The sequence below is a fragment of the Acinonyx jubatus genome, chromosome D2 (assembly GCF_027475565.1).
Source record: "Acinonyx jubatus isolate Ajub_Pintada_27869175 chromosome D2, VMU_Ajub_asm_v1.0, whole genome shotgun sequence".
NCBI classification, from domain to species: domain Eukaryota; kingdom Metazoa; phylum Chordata; class Mammalia; order Carnivora; family Felidae; genus Acinonyx; species Acinonyx jubatus.
This window is the reverse complement of record NC_069393.1, coordinates 27,536,379-27,551,658: the sequence shown is the minus strand read 5'-3', so window position 1 is coordinate 27,551,658 and position 15,280 is coordinate 27,536,379. Positions and strand designations below refer to the sequence as shown.

Genomic DNA, 15,280 nt, shown 5'->3' with positions numbered 1-15,280 from the left:
GAGAGGATTTACTGACAGACTAGATGTGAGATAGAGAAGAAAAGTAGAAAGAGAATTAGAGGATCATGACAAGGTTTTTGGCCTGGACAAATGGAAGAACTGATGTTTACTAAACTGGTGAAGATTGGGAGTAGTGGATTGAGAGGCTCAGGTTTTGATATGTGGATCAGGAGCTTGGGTTTTGATATGTTACATTTGAGATGCCAAGTGACTTTAATGTCATATTTTTTGGTTCTCTTTTACCTGGAGCATTTTCAAGATGCTCATCTGCCTGTCTGTGAAGCATTTCTTAACCTACCCATGCCTTTCCTTACAATTCCTATGGTATCCCAATCTATTCCATTAGTTTTAACCCGTTTGATGTAACATATTATTATTTAACAATTTCCAGAGAGCAGAGGTTCAGAGTGGGTGCTTATTTTTACATTGTATTTGTATTTCCTCATAGCTTAGTTCAGTTCCACTGTGTAAATAATCAGTATCTCAGAATACTCAACATTTAACAACATTATTAACCTAAGTTATTTCTTTTTCGTTAGTCAGATGGATCTGATTATTGGTTAACATAGGAACACTAATTTAACCTTCTGAAAAACATGTCCAATACAGGACATCTTTACCTGAATTCTGCTTAATGTCTTGCTTCCTGCTGTGGAATATGTTTAGAAATCAGATATTTTCCAAAACAGCCTGACATATATAGCAGGTAATATAAGTGGTATTGAATATAAGTGGTAAAAAAAAAAAGAACTGGTATCACCAGCTTTTTAGTAGAGGACTAGGCCAGAACACTTTGAAGAATAGTTCATAGGTAAATCTAGTTAGCCTAATTGGAAATACAATTAAAGAAGAACATATTCATTCTAGGATGAACATATCTTAGCTTTTTGTAGTTATGATTTCCTTTTCCAAAAGTAAAATTATTATCTGATGGAAAAGTAAATTATTTCATGGCAGTAACCCTCAAAGCTTTCTGGTGTCTTTAAAGTCGTGAGAGGTGTCCTTAATTCATTGGTCATTTTGTGCCAGCTCCTATTTGAGGCCCAGTGGGTAGAAGAATTAAGACATAGTTTTGACTCCAATAGGAACTCATAAGTTGGTGAGAAACACAGATTTGTCAATGAATAACTATATCAAATGGTAATTGTTTAATATATACTAGATTATTGCCATGTAAGCACTATTGGAGCACATGAGTACCTCTGTGGGTGACAGAACATGAGAATCCAAGATGTCTTGAGGGAAGAATAAACATTTACCTGGTATGTGGGGGGAGACTGGCATATAGCTCAAGGCACTTGCAGAACCTCATGTGAGTCTGTATGGCTAGAGAAAAGGGTGCCTGTGAGAGAAGTAGTAGGAAAAGAGACTAGAGACAGAAACTGGAGTCAGATCTTGCTTGTCTATAATAAAATATATGAGTTTTATTATGTGTGGATTAACAGTCTCTTGAAAAATTTAAATTGAGGGTTGATTATATTTGAATTTGGGAGGGACTCCTCTGATGATATTATAGAGAAAAGGTTGTATTAGTCAAAAAGTTGTGTCTCTAATTTTTTCTTTCCTCTTTGTATTCATAACCACTTCCTTAGTTTAATCCCTAATCATTTCTCCTCTAGGTTAGTACTAGTAGTGAGGACAAAAAAGGGTACATATTGGACAAGTATTTACTGAATAGAATAACAAAACTTCCCTAATACTGGGGATAAGGGAATGGAAGAGTCAATGATATGCCTCAGATTTCTGGTTAGTTGCATATTGGGGCCAGTGAGTCTGAGAATGTTGGAGGAGAAACATATTTGTGGGGGGAAATGTAAGAAAGGCAATAGGTTCAATTTCAGATGTGTTTGAGACTCAACTTGAGTTATGAACCTGGAGATCAGAAGAGATGTAAATACTATCAAATGTCAACTTAAATTTAGTATTCACTGTCATCTAAGAAAGGGGAGAAACATTTTAAGGATGAATATGGCTAATAGTTTGCTGTACAGAGGTCAGAAGTAAATGCTGGAAAAATGTTTGACATTAAATAATTTAACTTCATAATACCCTTTAAGGTAGGAATTATTATCCCAATTTTGTAGCTGAAATAAGTTTAATTATTCTACTCAAAATCTCCTGCTTTTGGAGTGTGTGTGTGTGTGTGTGTGTGTGTGTGTGCTGGAATTTTAACCCCAAAGCTCATTCTATTAGAATGAGACAGACCTCCTGCCTTGGAGTTGCTTAGCATCCACCTCACTCTGCTTATTGTAGGCTCCTCAGGCCCAGGGACATGCATTATCTCATTACAATCTTTTTCAAGGTCGTATACACATATGGTATGAATATAAAACATGGAGCCTGCACTCATAAGGCTGACACAAACATCTGTGCTGGTATTTTGGAGCAGAGGTCAGGGATTCTTTTTCTTTGACCAATTTGGATTTGAATGTTTATAAATGGGGCAGATATTATACAGTGTGTGAGTACCACACCACTCTTTATGGACTTACATTTGGCCTATTCATGCCTCCTGCTTAGAATAAACATCTGAGCTTATAACCTTAGAGACATCTGAGTTTGTAACCTTATCTCTAGCCTTAGCTTTAAAGTCACATCTTAAAGCATGGTGTTTTCAAACTTGTTGATTTAACTAAAAAGCCAAACAATTTTATCCCCCTTTGGGAAAATCAACCATTAAGCTATCATTACTAAGGTGCTATATTTAGAATATTTCCTTTATCAAAGGTAGATTGAAATAGCTAAGATGATAGCTTCACTATTTCTCCATTGTTGCTGACTTATATTTTTGAGCAATATAATGATCTATGGATCACACTTTAATTTCTATTTTTATAGTTGTGGCCTCAAATTTTTTAAAATCAGTCTTGTACTGAAACTGAATTAAGGAATGTGTTTCTAATCTGAGTTGTATTACATATTATAATTATTCATCAGGAAGATATCCTGAAATATGTATTCTCTGTTGGGCTACCACAGAACTGTATGGTTGTAGGAAAGTCCTTCGACAGACATTGGGAGCAAATGATGAAACTACTAACATCAAATAAAAATAGTGTTGGGTAGAAAGAGTGTTAATACAGGAGCCAATTCTGGATTATATTCATAGCTGGGATATTAAATGAAAAATGACTAGAGAGTTTTTGAGTGTAGGAAGCATTATAGCTGTTTAGTAAATGATAGCTTTTTCAAAAATTTTTTATGTTTATTATTTTTTGAGAGAGAGAGAGCAAGCCAGGGAGGGCCAAAGAGAGAGAGGGAGAGAAAAATCCCAAGCAGACTGTGCTGTCAGCGCACAGCCCAATGTGGAGCTTGAACCCACGAACTGTGAGATCATGACCTGAGCCCAAATGAAGAGTTGGACACTTAACCAACTGAGCTTTCCAGGTGCCCCAGTAAATGATAGCTTTCTTAAAAACAATCATCACCACCACTTTTTATGAATCTTATGTGCCTTTGGACCAATGTCCTTTTCCTTTTTTAACATTTAGGGATAATGACACTTTTCTCCTCATGGAAATCTTCATGAAAGGATGACTGGAGACATGTTAAACAGGATAAACCACTACATGGATGTAAGGGATTATTAATTAGAAATTTGGATCAACACCCCTGGGCTTGGATTCCATTTGTACTAAGTTACAGTATTTGCTTTCTGAGATGCACCAGAATGTTTGGAAAATGATGGTCTATTTCTCATAAGCTAGTCACAGAAACTTAAATAGGAAGAAATTGTAAGGAAAATGAAATTTTTGATCTTTGACTAGGTGTTAAAATCTAACTTAACTCTCATAGATTTTAATAAATCTGTATTTTAGAGTAAAATTTTTCTGACTTATAGATGTTTGAATCTTATTAGTGATGAAATATATATACAAATGGAAAGAAAGCATGAAGCACAACTTAATTTTAAGTAGCTCATTATTTTTCTGCTTTCCTGTTTACTTCTTTTACTTTAATCATATAGTAGATGACTTCAGAAAAAAATTTATTTTGGGATATAAATTTGAGGCAAATAGTGATGTAATATATAGTATATTTGTTTCAAATAGAAAACAAACATAGCGCATTTCTGAACTTTATATATACATTTTCTTGATGGGCACTGTAGCCTGCATTAGAGTTAATTAATAATGTTTTCCTAGGAGGAGGTATCTTTGGAGTTATTAATATTCACTTTTGTATATTTTATCTACCCAAGATATGCATTAATGGCCCAGAATGCATACCGTGATAGATATCCTAATACTACTATTACATGGTTTCTCAGTTTTCTATTTGAATTTGAAGAATTCTTTTATTTTTTCCTTTCGTGTATTTGTCTTATTAATATGAAATGGAAAATGAGAAATAAGATTAGAAAAGCAGTAATGGTTTCTTTCTGTTGCTTAATAATGTTTTTATTGTAAAATCTTGCATTTTCTTAATCATTTTTTTCTCAAAACTTTCTTATTATGTCTGTAGTCTACACTTTTTTTTCCATTTTATATCCCTTAATTCAATTAAGGCTAAATATTCCACTTCCTAATTTATGTTGGAGAAAAACATATAAATTAGCAGGTGTTTGCACTGTTTTGTTTTCTGATAGAACATGAAGCTGCCTAGTGACCAGTGAAGCAGTTAGCAGGCAGCATCTTGGCAGAGGGAAGACTAGGGATAGAAGCCAACCAAGAATGGAATCCAAATAGCAAAGTATCCATGGGCTTTTCTGCTGTACATCTTAGTCTTAAGAAAACAAAAAATGTTCTTCATAAGCCTTCTCTCCCCTATGAGTGATTTTGTCAGCTTCAGAAACTTCATTTAAACACCTGGAAGAGAAACTTGATAATTTGCATATAGTTCCACTTTGTTGAGCAGAGTGCCTGGTGAGCTATTCCACTTGGGCAGGGATGTAACTTAGTTAAAGAAGTGTTCTCTGATCTTCTGAAATGAAAGTTCAAAGGTGCATGGAATCAATTGCTATGAAAATCCTTTGGCTTTGCCCTTCCAATGGCCAGGATATGGAACGTTTCTTTTCTTATTTTTATTTTTTTAAACCTTTAGATTTTTTTCTTTTTCAATAAAAGCCCTCAAAGTGGGTAGAAGATATTTGCCAATGAAATGCATATCCAGTATTTTCATCCTTCCCCAAATATCATGGGAAATGCAATGCCAGGCCAAGACCATAGCTTATTCATACCAGTGTCCTTTGCTCAGAGAAGTCACAAACTGAATGTTTGTTTGGCTTTACTAATATTGCTGTTTTGCTTGATTTTATATAAATGTTTTAATTGAAGTATGAAATACATGCAGAAATATGCATATGTTGTAAGCATACAGCTCAATGAATTTTGCAAAGGTAAACACACCCGTATAATCAGAACCCAGAACAAGAAACAGAAAATTACCAGGATCTGAAAGGATCCCTATTCCCTTTCCAATCTCTAATTACCTTTCAAAGCTGAGATTTCTGATTTCTAAGACCATAGATTAGTTCAGCCTGAGTTTGCATTTTATATAGATAGAATCAAATAACAGGTATTCTTTTGTGTCTCATGTTTTTTGTTCCATATTTCATAATGTTGCATGTAGTTGTATTTTGTTCATTCCCATTACTTGAGTTGTTGCCAGTTTGGGGCTACTTAGAAGAGTGCATCTATGAGCACTTTTGCACATTTCTTTTAAAGAACATATGAACATACTTGCATATGTGTTTTGTCTCCTAGGAGTGGAGTAGCTGGGTGATGAGGTGTATATGTGCTCAGTTTTATAGGTAAAGTTTTCAAAGTAGTTGTACCAATGGCTTCACTAAAATTTAATGTAAAGATAAGTATTTTAATTTTACTCTTTAGCTTCCTGTGACATTGTCATACACTAGTTTCTTTAAACTCTCTGTATTATATATATTTGCCACAAAACTGATTTCTTGGAGTAATTATATATACAGTTTCTTACCCCTTCTGGCCTTAACTTCCTATTATTTATTTCTCACTCATTTGTCCATTTGTTTCTTCAAAGAATGTGTTAAGCTCATAATATGTGCCATATACTAATAGATAATGAGAATATAAAATAAGTAAACTATAATGCTTGCATCCAAGGGAATTATAATGAAGTGGAGGAGACAGCAATATGAACAGATATATTTTTAATTTATTTCTCTCAAATCTAAAAAGCTATTTCCTCCATCTATTGTTTCTAGATTTAGTAAAGAATTCCATTAACAACTTGTCAAATTCATTCATGATTTCTGGATTTTTTAAAATCATGTGTCTTCCAATATAAACTTTTTTTTTCAAAGTGAACAGATCGCATATTTTTAACACCTTGGTGCAGGAGTCATTCTGTCTTTTCAAATTGCTTTAAAAAGCTACTGTAATTTTTTTTTCTTAAAGTATGATGACTATAATTATCCACAGTAATTCAGGTTTTAAGCTTTATATGTTTTTGTGTTTTTGCTTGTTTTCCTTTTCTCCCCTTCCCTCTCCTCTCCTCCCTCCCTTCTTTTCCTTTTCTTTCTTCCTTTTCTTCCTTCTTTCTTTCTTTCTTTCTTTCTTTCTTTCTTTCTTTCTTTCTTTCTTTCTTTCTTTCCTTCCTTCCTTCCTTCCTTCCTTCCTTCCTTCCTTCCTTCCTTCTTTCTTTCTTTCTTTCTTTCTTTCTTTCTTTCTTTCTTTCTTTCTCTTTCAGTATTTTCTGATATCTTTCTTGGTGATTTGCAATATATATTTGGCCTTTTGGGCTAGCACATACAATTACCAGCTTTACTTCCTCAGGAAACAATTTATGATCACTCCCAGGTTCTCCTTATTGTAACATTAATCCTGGGCAAAGACCCTATAACCTTTGCACTCATGGCTTTACCTCCCAACTATGATCTGGTGATTCATAGGTCTCTATTTCTAGCCCAGACTCTCAGAATTCTAGATCCATGTATAGTATATTTTCATTTGGATATTATGCTGGCATCTCACATTTGGCAGATGATGAAATGTACTTCACCTCTATTTTCCAAACATATTATTTATTCTGTGTTCCCCCATCTTGGTAAATGCATCGCACTGTGTATACAACTGCTGTAAATTTTTCTAGACACTTCTAAATATCTCCTCTCTACTTCCCCATATAAATATCACAAATCTTACCATTTTTACATTCTAAATATTTTTGGATCCATTCTACTACAGCCTAGAAATAGTATTCAGTGTTCAGGCACTCATTGTCTCTTGCCTGGATTATTGTTTAGTTTCCTGACTGCAATTACATTTTCTCTAATCATCTAAAAGGTCACTGCTAGAGTAATCTTTGAAAATACACACCTGAGCTGGTTGCTCTTGCAGTTCTTTCGCATGGCATGTGAGGTATCAGCCACTCACCTTTCTAGCTGGATTCATCACCATTCCTGCTCAGGTTTCCTGTACTTGTCATGCCACCTGCATGGCCTGCATGCTCCTTGCTCTCTCACGTGTCAGGCCTTTGCACATGCTGTTTTCTTTGCTTATTGTTCTGTTCTGCACAAGGATAACTTCTACTCACTGTTTAAGAGTTACCTTTGATAAATTTTCTTCAATCCCCTCAAGCCAAGGGACTTTCCTCTATTATATGAATAATTCTGTAGCTCTCATATAAATTTGTCTCCCCTTCTGATCTAGAAGTTCTTTATCTTTGTATTCTTAACAGCGCACTGTCTGGTACATAGAAAGGCTCAACAGTATTTATTGAATGAATGGTTGAATTAATTAACTGATAGCTTGGAGTTCTCCAGTTTTTATACTTTGTGATCTTTAAAATCCCTAAATATATTTTGTTCTCTTGCCAGGGTTAAAACTCATATGTTGCCTCTCTACCCACTTGCACAGACTTGTAAGGTCTTTTTTAATCCCATCTGTGTGTTTCTGCATCAGCTGGAAGCATTTAATGTCTCCTAAACTTGGAAATCTCATGTGAGCTTTTTCTTCTGGAGCATTTAAAAAAAGATATTAAAAAAGTATCAATTCCTAGGAAGATGAATTCTTTATATTTCTCTGTCCAGAGAAATCCCTAATTGACCCTACCATTTAATTCCTATTTTGACCTGATTTAAAATTTTAGGATACATGAACAGCTTAATGAACCTCTGAACCCATGATGTCATCAGTTAACACAAAACAACCACAATCACCATCAGAACTTTTCATTTAGAAGGATGGCATTCATTAGTCCTCCTTTTATCTGTGTGCCTGTTGATTATATTAAATTTATCCTTTGGGATGTCCTTTAGGAGAAATGATCTTGCCTTCTCAATTTCCTTTACTTAAACTCTGTAATGTGCCTTTCTTAGCTCCACCTGCTCCCATAATATAATATTTTTGTTATGTTCACTGAACCTGTCCTTTCTCACAGATTTATTGGCTTGGTATTTGGGGTATCAGTGCTCATTAAGGACTCGGTAATTAATTGCCTTGGGCATAGTTAACAAAGCATAGGCTCAAAATCCAAAATATATTAGAATTTTTTAAATTCCAAAGTTCCTATAGCATTAAAGTTACCACAGTTAATAGTGAGCTATACATAGCCATCATCAGAGTAAAAGAAATAATATTGCGAACTTTATCTTTCTTTGTAGTAATGTATGTTCACCTTTCAGAAACTACCCACACATCGATCTTGCCATTCTAAATAGAGCAGTATAATGCATAGGTCACTTCAGAGGGAATTATGTAGTTAGTTTTAATTATACTCTAATATGCAGAGGATTTTCTTCAGCTCCTGCTGAATGTTTATACTTTTTATTGTTAATACCTCTGAAGAGTGTGCATTCTATCTAAACAGTGAATTACTTATCCTCCAGGTCACACTGAAATAAATGTAAGTAGTGTTATTAAATTGTGGGAAATATGAAAATCATTCACAGCATCACAGGACAAAAACAGTACCCCAGGTTTAATAAATTTGAGAAGATTATTTTTGGAATATTTTCAAAAGAATAATTCTGTACTCATTTCATAATTTTCTACTGCTATTCAACTCTATTCCATTTCCCTTTTTTAAAAAAAAACTACATTCCATTTCTGATGTGCTAGTTACTCAATCACATAAGAGGGTTGGCAGAAGTATCATTACTCGATTTTTACAGATGGAAAACAGATACTGAAAAAGTAGAAGACTTACCCAGATCACAGTGCTAATGACAGAGTTGGAACTAGAACCTACACCGGAAATACAAGGGGGAAATCATAGCAAGCCGAGAAAACTACACAGTGTCTTGTGTTGGGTAATTAGTGAGTATGAACAGTGAGTTAGTTGACAGCTACTTCTAACTGTCCTCCCTACATCTTGTAAAGAAGTTAATCTCCCCTAAAGCCTTCATGAAGTCACAGACAGCCTTTATTTTCAGAAAGGAAGGAACTAAAAATATAGTAGCACAGCCATTTATTAACCTCAGGCAACATTATCCTGAGGTAGCAGAGTCTTGTGAAAAAAGCATGGGATTTGCAATCAGAAGACTTAGGTTTGGATCTCAGTTGTTTTACACTTAATCTCTTTACACTAAATACCTATTTAGTTAAAATGGGGTTCATAACACCAGCCTTACTGCCTCAAAGAGTGTTGTGATGATCAATAAGATACTATCTAGAAGTACTTTATAAACTGTGCCATTATATAAGTCCTCGTCCTTGTATAGTAACGAATAAAGGAAATCCTTCCAGTGTAGGAAAGAGTATGACATAGTTGTTAGGGTCATGGCTTAGCAGTCACGCTGCCTTGGGTTACAATACAAGAAAAGCCACATTCTAGCTCTGTAACTTGGCTCAGGAACTTAGTCTTTCTTGGTCATCTTACCTTTAAAATGGGAGATAATATCTATCATGAGGTTTTATAAAGATTATATAAGTTATTGTATATGGAATGCATAAGCTATTGTTAAGGTCTCTTGAATTAATTTTCTTTGAAAAATTTTTTTAATGTTTTTCTTTGAGAGAGAGAGAGAGAGAGAGAGAGAGAGAGAGCACAAGCATGAACAAGGAAAGGCAGAGAGAGGGAGACAGAATCTGAAGCAGGCTCAAGGCTCCAAGCTGTCAGCACAGAGCCCAAAGCGGGACTTGAAGTCAAGATCAAACTCGAGGGGCTTGATCACGAGGTCATGACCTGAGCCGAAGTTGGATACTTAACCAACTGAGCCACCCAGGCGCCCCTGACTTAGTTTTCTTTAAAATGAACGTTTTTGTTTTTCCATTCACTTTATTAATGAATGATAGAGCAAACAAAATATTATTTGATGAATACAACATACATATACTTAACTTTCATATTAAGGTCAGTTAAGGCTGAGAGAAAAGCTGGCCCCGGAAGAGAAGAGGAAGGCAGGGCAACTACTAGTCCCAAGTTAAGAGCCATAAGCTCCCTAGTTCAGAATACAGACTTTGTGTTCAAATCCCGATCCTGTCATTTATCCCTAATAACTTCTTGTCCCCTACCTGTAATGGTGAGAGTGACCAACATATATTGAGACTTACTAGGTTCTGGGTCTTTATTCTAAGCACGTTATTTTTTATTTATTTAGTTTTTAAAGTTTATTTTATTTTTTTAATTTAAATTTTAGTTAACATACATGCAGTATTGGTTTCAGGAGTAGAATTCAGTGATTCGTCACTTACATACAACACCCAGTGCTTATCACAAGTGCCCTCCTGACTACCCATCTCCAGTCTAGCCCATCTCCCACCCATCTCCCTCCATCAACCCTAGTTTTTCTCTATAGTTAAGAGCCTCTTGTGGTTTGTTTTCCTCTCTTCTCTTTTTCCCCTTGCCTTTCCCTATTTTCACCTGTTTTGTTTCTTAAATTCCACATATTAGTGAAATCATATGGTATTAGTCATTCTCTGATTGATTTATTTCACTTAGCATAATACAATCTAGCTCCATCCACGTCATTGCAAATGGAAAGATTTCATTCTTTTTGATGGCTGAGTAGTCGATGAACATTTGGGCTCTTTCCATAGTTTGGCTATTGTTGATAATGCTGCTATATATAAACATGGCATACAAAAATGAACTTTTAGTTTATATTAATGATTTTAGATTTCCAGAAAAGTTGTAAAGATAGTACAGGGAATTATCCTCTGCCTTTCTCCTGGTTTCCTCTGTTGTTAGTATCTTACATTTGCCACTTATGAGCAAACATTGATGCATTACTGTTACCAAAACTACAGGTTTTATTTGAACTTCACAAATTTTTCCATGAATGTCTTCTTTCTGTTCCAGGATCCAATCTAGGGTATCATATTGCATTTAGTTGTCATGCATGTCTTCCCTGTATCCTTTGGTCTGTGACAGTTTATCAGTACCATCCTTTTTCATGACCTTAACAGTCTTGAGGAATATTGCCCAGGTACCATATAGGACGTTCCCCAATCTGGTTTTCTTTATTGTTTTTCTCATGATTAGGCTGGAGTTGTGGACTTTGGGAGAGAATACCAGTAAGGTGAAGTGCTATTCTTGTCACAATATGTCAATGGGTACATGATACTCATGTGATATTACTGATGATGTTAACCTTTATCACTTGGCTAATGTAGTGTGTCAGGTTTTTTCATGGTATTTTGACTAGTTTTGATTAGCTATCACTTATATTTGACTTTCTTTTCCCTGTCTTCCCACTGTTTGGAATGCTTTTCATTTATATTTACTTCAAATGTCATTTTCAGAAATATCTTCTCTGACCACTCAAGCTAAAAAAGTCTCTATGACATTTCACTTTGTATTTTCTTCATCACATTTATCATTGCCTGAAATTGTCTTGTGCAATTGTTTACCTTGTTTATTGTTTGTTGATTGTCTCCCACCCCCTCAAACATGAACATAAGCTTCAGGAGAACAAGATCCTTGTAGGACTATTCACCTCTGTACACTTGACATCTAGCACAAGGGCTAGCATATAATAAGTGCTCAGTAACTATTTTTTGAATAAATGTCAAAGAAAAAAGATCAAGGATTAAATTATTTATAAGTATTTTTGAAAAAGAATGAAAAATAGCTGAATGGTAGGAGGTTCAATTTAATATTCTTAACTGAATCAGTTTAGTTTTAATGAAAAGGTTAAATGCAATCATAAGCATCTATGGAAATAGGTAATCAACATCCTTGTAATTCAGGCTCTCTTATAATGCACTTAATAATGTGAATGCCAGAGTATTTTTCTGACTTATAAGCAAGATATGACTGACAAATGTAAGATCTGCTTAGTTATTATACATCTGCACCATTTGTGACCTTTATTTGCAAATTGGCTCAGTTTTCCTATTGTAGAATTTTTAACAGAATCTGAAGGAGTGTAGAAATAATTGATGCCCTGGATTTTAACTTATACCTGACTTCTTAGCATCTATTATCTTTTCATTTATATTGACAGATAAATGGAACATTTTTATATAAATCTTTCTTTTATAACCCATTTTAAAGAAACTTCGTATGTGTTTCTTTAGGACTTAAAATCTCCAAATCAGAGGGATGAAATTGCAGGGGCCCGGGCCTCTCTGAAGGAAAACTCCCCGCTCTTGCATTCAATTTGTTCAGCTTGTTTGGAACATTCTGATGTTGCTTCCCTTAAAGCCAGCAAGGACACAGTTTGTGAAGAAATTCACAATGCCCTCAATGTAATTTCAAATGCTTCACAAGGCATCCAGAATACGATTGCCCCACCGGAATCTAAGGCAGCCACCCTGGGAAGTGCCCTTGATGAGCTTGAGGTAAGTTGAGAGAAAGGTAAAATGTGATTTGATGTACCCCAATATGAAAATAAACACGGGTTTTCAGACCTGTGTTGGAGTTTAGACTATGAGTAAATAAAAATCCAGTTACTTAATCAGTCTCTATCATTGCCTTGTATCTTCCAATGAATTGATTGGCAGGAAAATATTCTATCTCTAGACTTCTGATTCCTTTATATTTCTTCCAAGGAAGTCAATGAATTCAAAGTGAGATTGTTGATTATATTGAAATGATGATTTTAGCTTACATGGATCAATTTATGAAATGTAGGATTTACTCATTCCACAAATACTTATTACTGGCACTTTCTTTGTGCTTGGGATATAATAGAGCACTCTCCTCATGAAGCTTACGTTTTAACAGGGAAATATAGGCAAAAAACAAAAACAATGAACACTGTGGATAAGTAAATAGAATGTTACATTGAGAAGGTGAGATGACTTGAAGGCTTGAAGGAGATTAGATAATTCAGCAGATGGATATCTAAAACTAATGTTTAAAAGCATATCCCCATTGTTTAAGGACAGCACAGACATCAGGGTGCCTAAGTGGAAAGTAAGGGGATGAGTCAGAGCTGAACTGAGAAGATCCAAAGGGGCCAGGTTATAGAGAACTGTGTGGGTTGTTGGGGGTTCTGGCTTTTACTTCAAGTTAAATGGGAGCCATTGTAAGGTTTTAAGCAGAGGTATGACACTGGAATCTAAGAAGGACTACACTGGCTACCTGAAGAACATAGACTGAAGGGGGAACCAAAGAAGAAGCTGAAAAACCAGGCAGAAAACTATTATAGAAATACGGGTTCCATCCTTATTGTTTACATACACCAACTCATTCCACCTCACAGTTTAGTTTGGACCAAGGTGGCCTCAGTGATTATTAAAGCTAAATTTTGTAAATGAAGCCAACTAGATTTGACAGAACTAGTGTGGGATGTGAGAGAAAGGGAGGAGCTATGGCTGATCTTTCAGGCTGGATCTTCCCAATGGACACACTGAACAGAGTTTGGGATACAGGTGTTGTTAGGAATTAACATGTGTGAAGGGAAGAGGGAGGGAGCAAATTGAGCAGAGGAAGAATTCTACCTGTGGGCCAGACCCACAAAGTGTAGACCAATCAGTAGAGAGCTCGAGAGGAAGGGTTACCCTTTAGTGTACCTTCTCAGGCAGACATAGCCAGGCTTTTTTCTTTTCTTTTCTTTTTTTTTTTTTTGCCTCCGTCAGGCGATAGATGCAGGTCACCCTGCCTTGGGAAGGGTATGACATCCAGGCACAGGGAAGAGGGGGCAGGCCCCTGCATCTGAGGCAAACCCTGTGGGAACTGACAGCTGGGGGCCATCTGCTGGCCTTACTCCCAACAGCCCACAACTCAGCAATAAGTCGTACACAGAAGAGAGATGTGAACAGTACACCTCTCTGTCTACCACAAATAATCTTAAGGTTTTGTGTTTTTGTTTTTTGTTTTTTTGTTTTTTTTGTTTTTCTTCTTTAGCAGCTTGATAGATGAAGTTTTCATCAACCATGATGAGGAACACTGGGTGAAGCCAGTTTTGAGAGGAAGATCAGAAACTCAGTTTTCAACAGGTTTAGCTTGAGATATTTATCAGACATTCGAGTGTGATGTCAAAGATCATTAACTATGCAAGTCAGACACACAGTTGCTTGATGAGAAGCAACATAGTGTAGTGCCTAAAAATAACAGTTTTAGAACCCAAATGCCAGGGCCTCTCTCTCAGCTGTGGACTTGTTGCCCATGTGACCTTAGGAAAGATACTTAAAAAAAATTTTTTTTAAATGTTTATTTTTGAGAGAGAGAGAGAGAGGGAGAGAGAGAGGCAGACTGAAAATGGGGGCGGGGCAGAGAGAGAGGGAGACAGAGTCAGAAGCAGGCTCCAGGCTCTGAGCTGTCAGCACAGAGCCGGACTTGGGGCTCCTACCCACAATCTGTGAGGTCATGACCTGAGCCAAAGTCGGATGCTTAACTGACTGAGCCACCCAAGCGTTCCATGAACTTTGGAAAGTTACTTAATTCTCAGTTTTCTCATCTCTAAAGTGGATTAACAATAGGGCCTACATCGTAGTTTTGTCAGAATCAGTGAATCAACAATACATGTAAAATGCTTAGAGGAGTGACAGGTACATTATAAGTGCTCACTAAATATTAGCTCTCATTATCATTAGTGGAGATGACTATTTAAAGGCAAAATTTCCCACAATGAAATCAATGCAATTAAAATTACTAAAGTCTTACTGGTAATTTAAAATATAAACTAAATACATATAATTCCTATTATTCTTAACATTATTTCTTTCATGACAAACTTATGAAAATATAATTTATTTAAATTTAGAGTAACCTTTATTCTTTTCCTTTAGTTACTTGTCTTTAAACAGATGTCTTCATTTCTAATCTGACATTATTAAATTCCTCATTATTGACATCCATGCAAAAATTTATTATTAAGTTCATAATAATTAGCATCTATGTGAAAATTCTAGAAACTAAGTAAAATAGAAAATTAGTGGTGACTCTTTAACAGTACCCATCATCTAATTGT

At 35.5% G+C, this 15,280-nt stretch overlaps 1 protein-coding gene across 5 annotated transcripts in view; it reads left to right on the top strand.

Moving 5' to 3' along the window:
• The window catches only part of CTNNA3 (catenin alpha 3), a 1,731,503-nt gene that overhangs the window by 444,520 nt on the left and 1,271,703 nt on the right, over positions 1 to 15,280 (top strand). For all 5 annotated transcript variants that reach the window (XM_053207653.1, XM_027062103.2, XM_053207654.1 and 2 more), the window contains one exon: positions 12,441 to 12,704. In XM_053207653.1, coding sequence (XP_053063628.1) covers positions 12,441 to 12,704 — 264 coding nt within the window. The remainder of the gene's footprint in view (positions 1 to 12,440; positions 12,705 to 15,280) is intronic.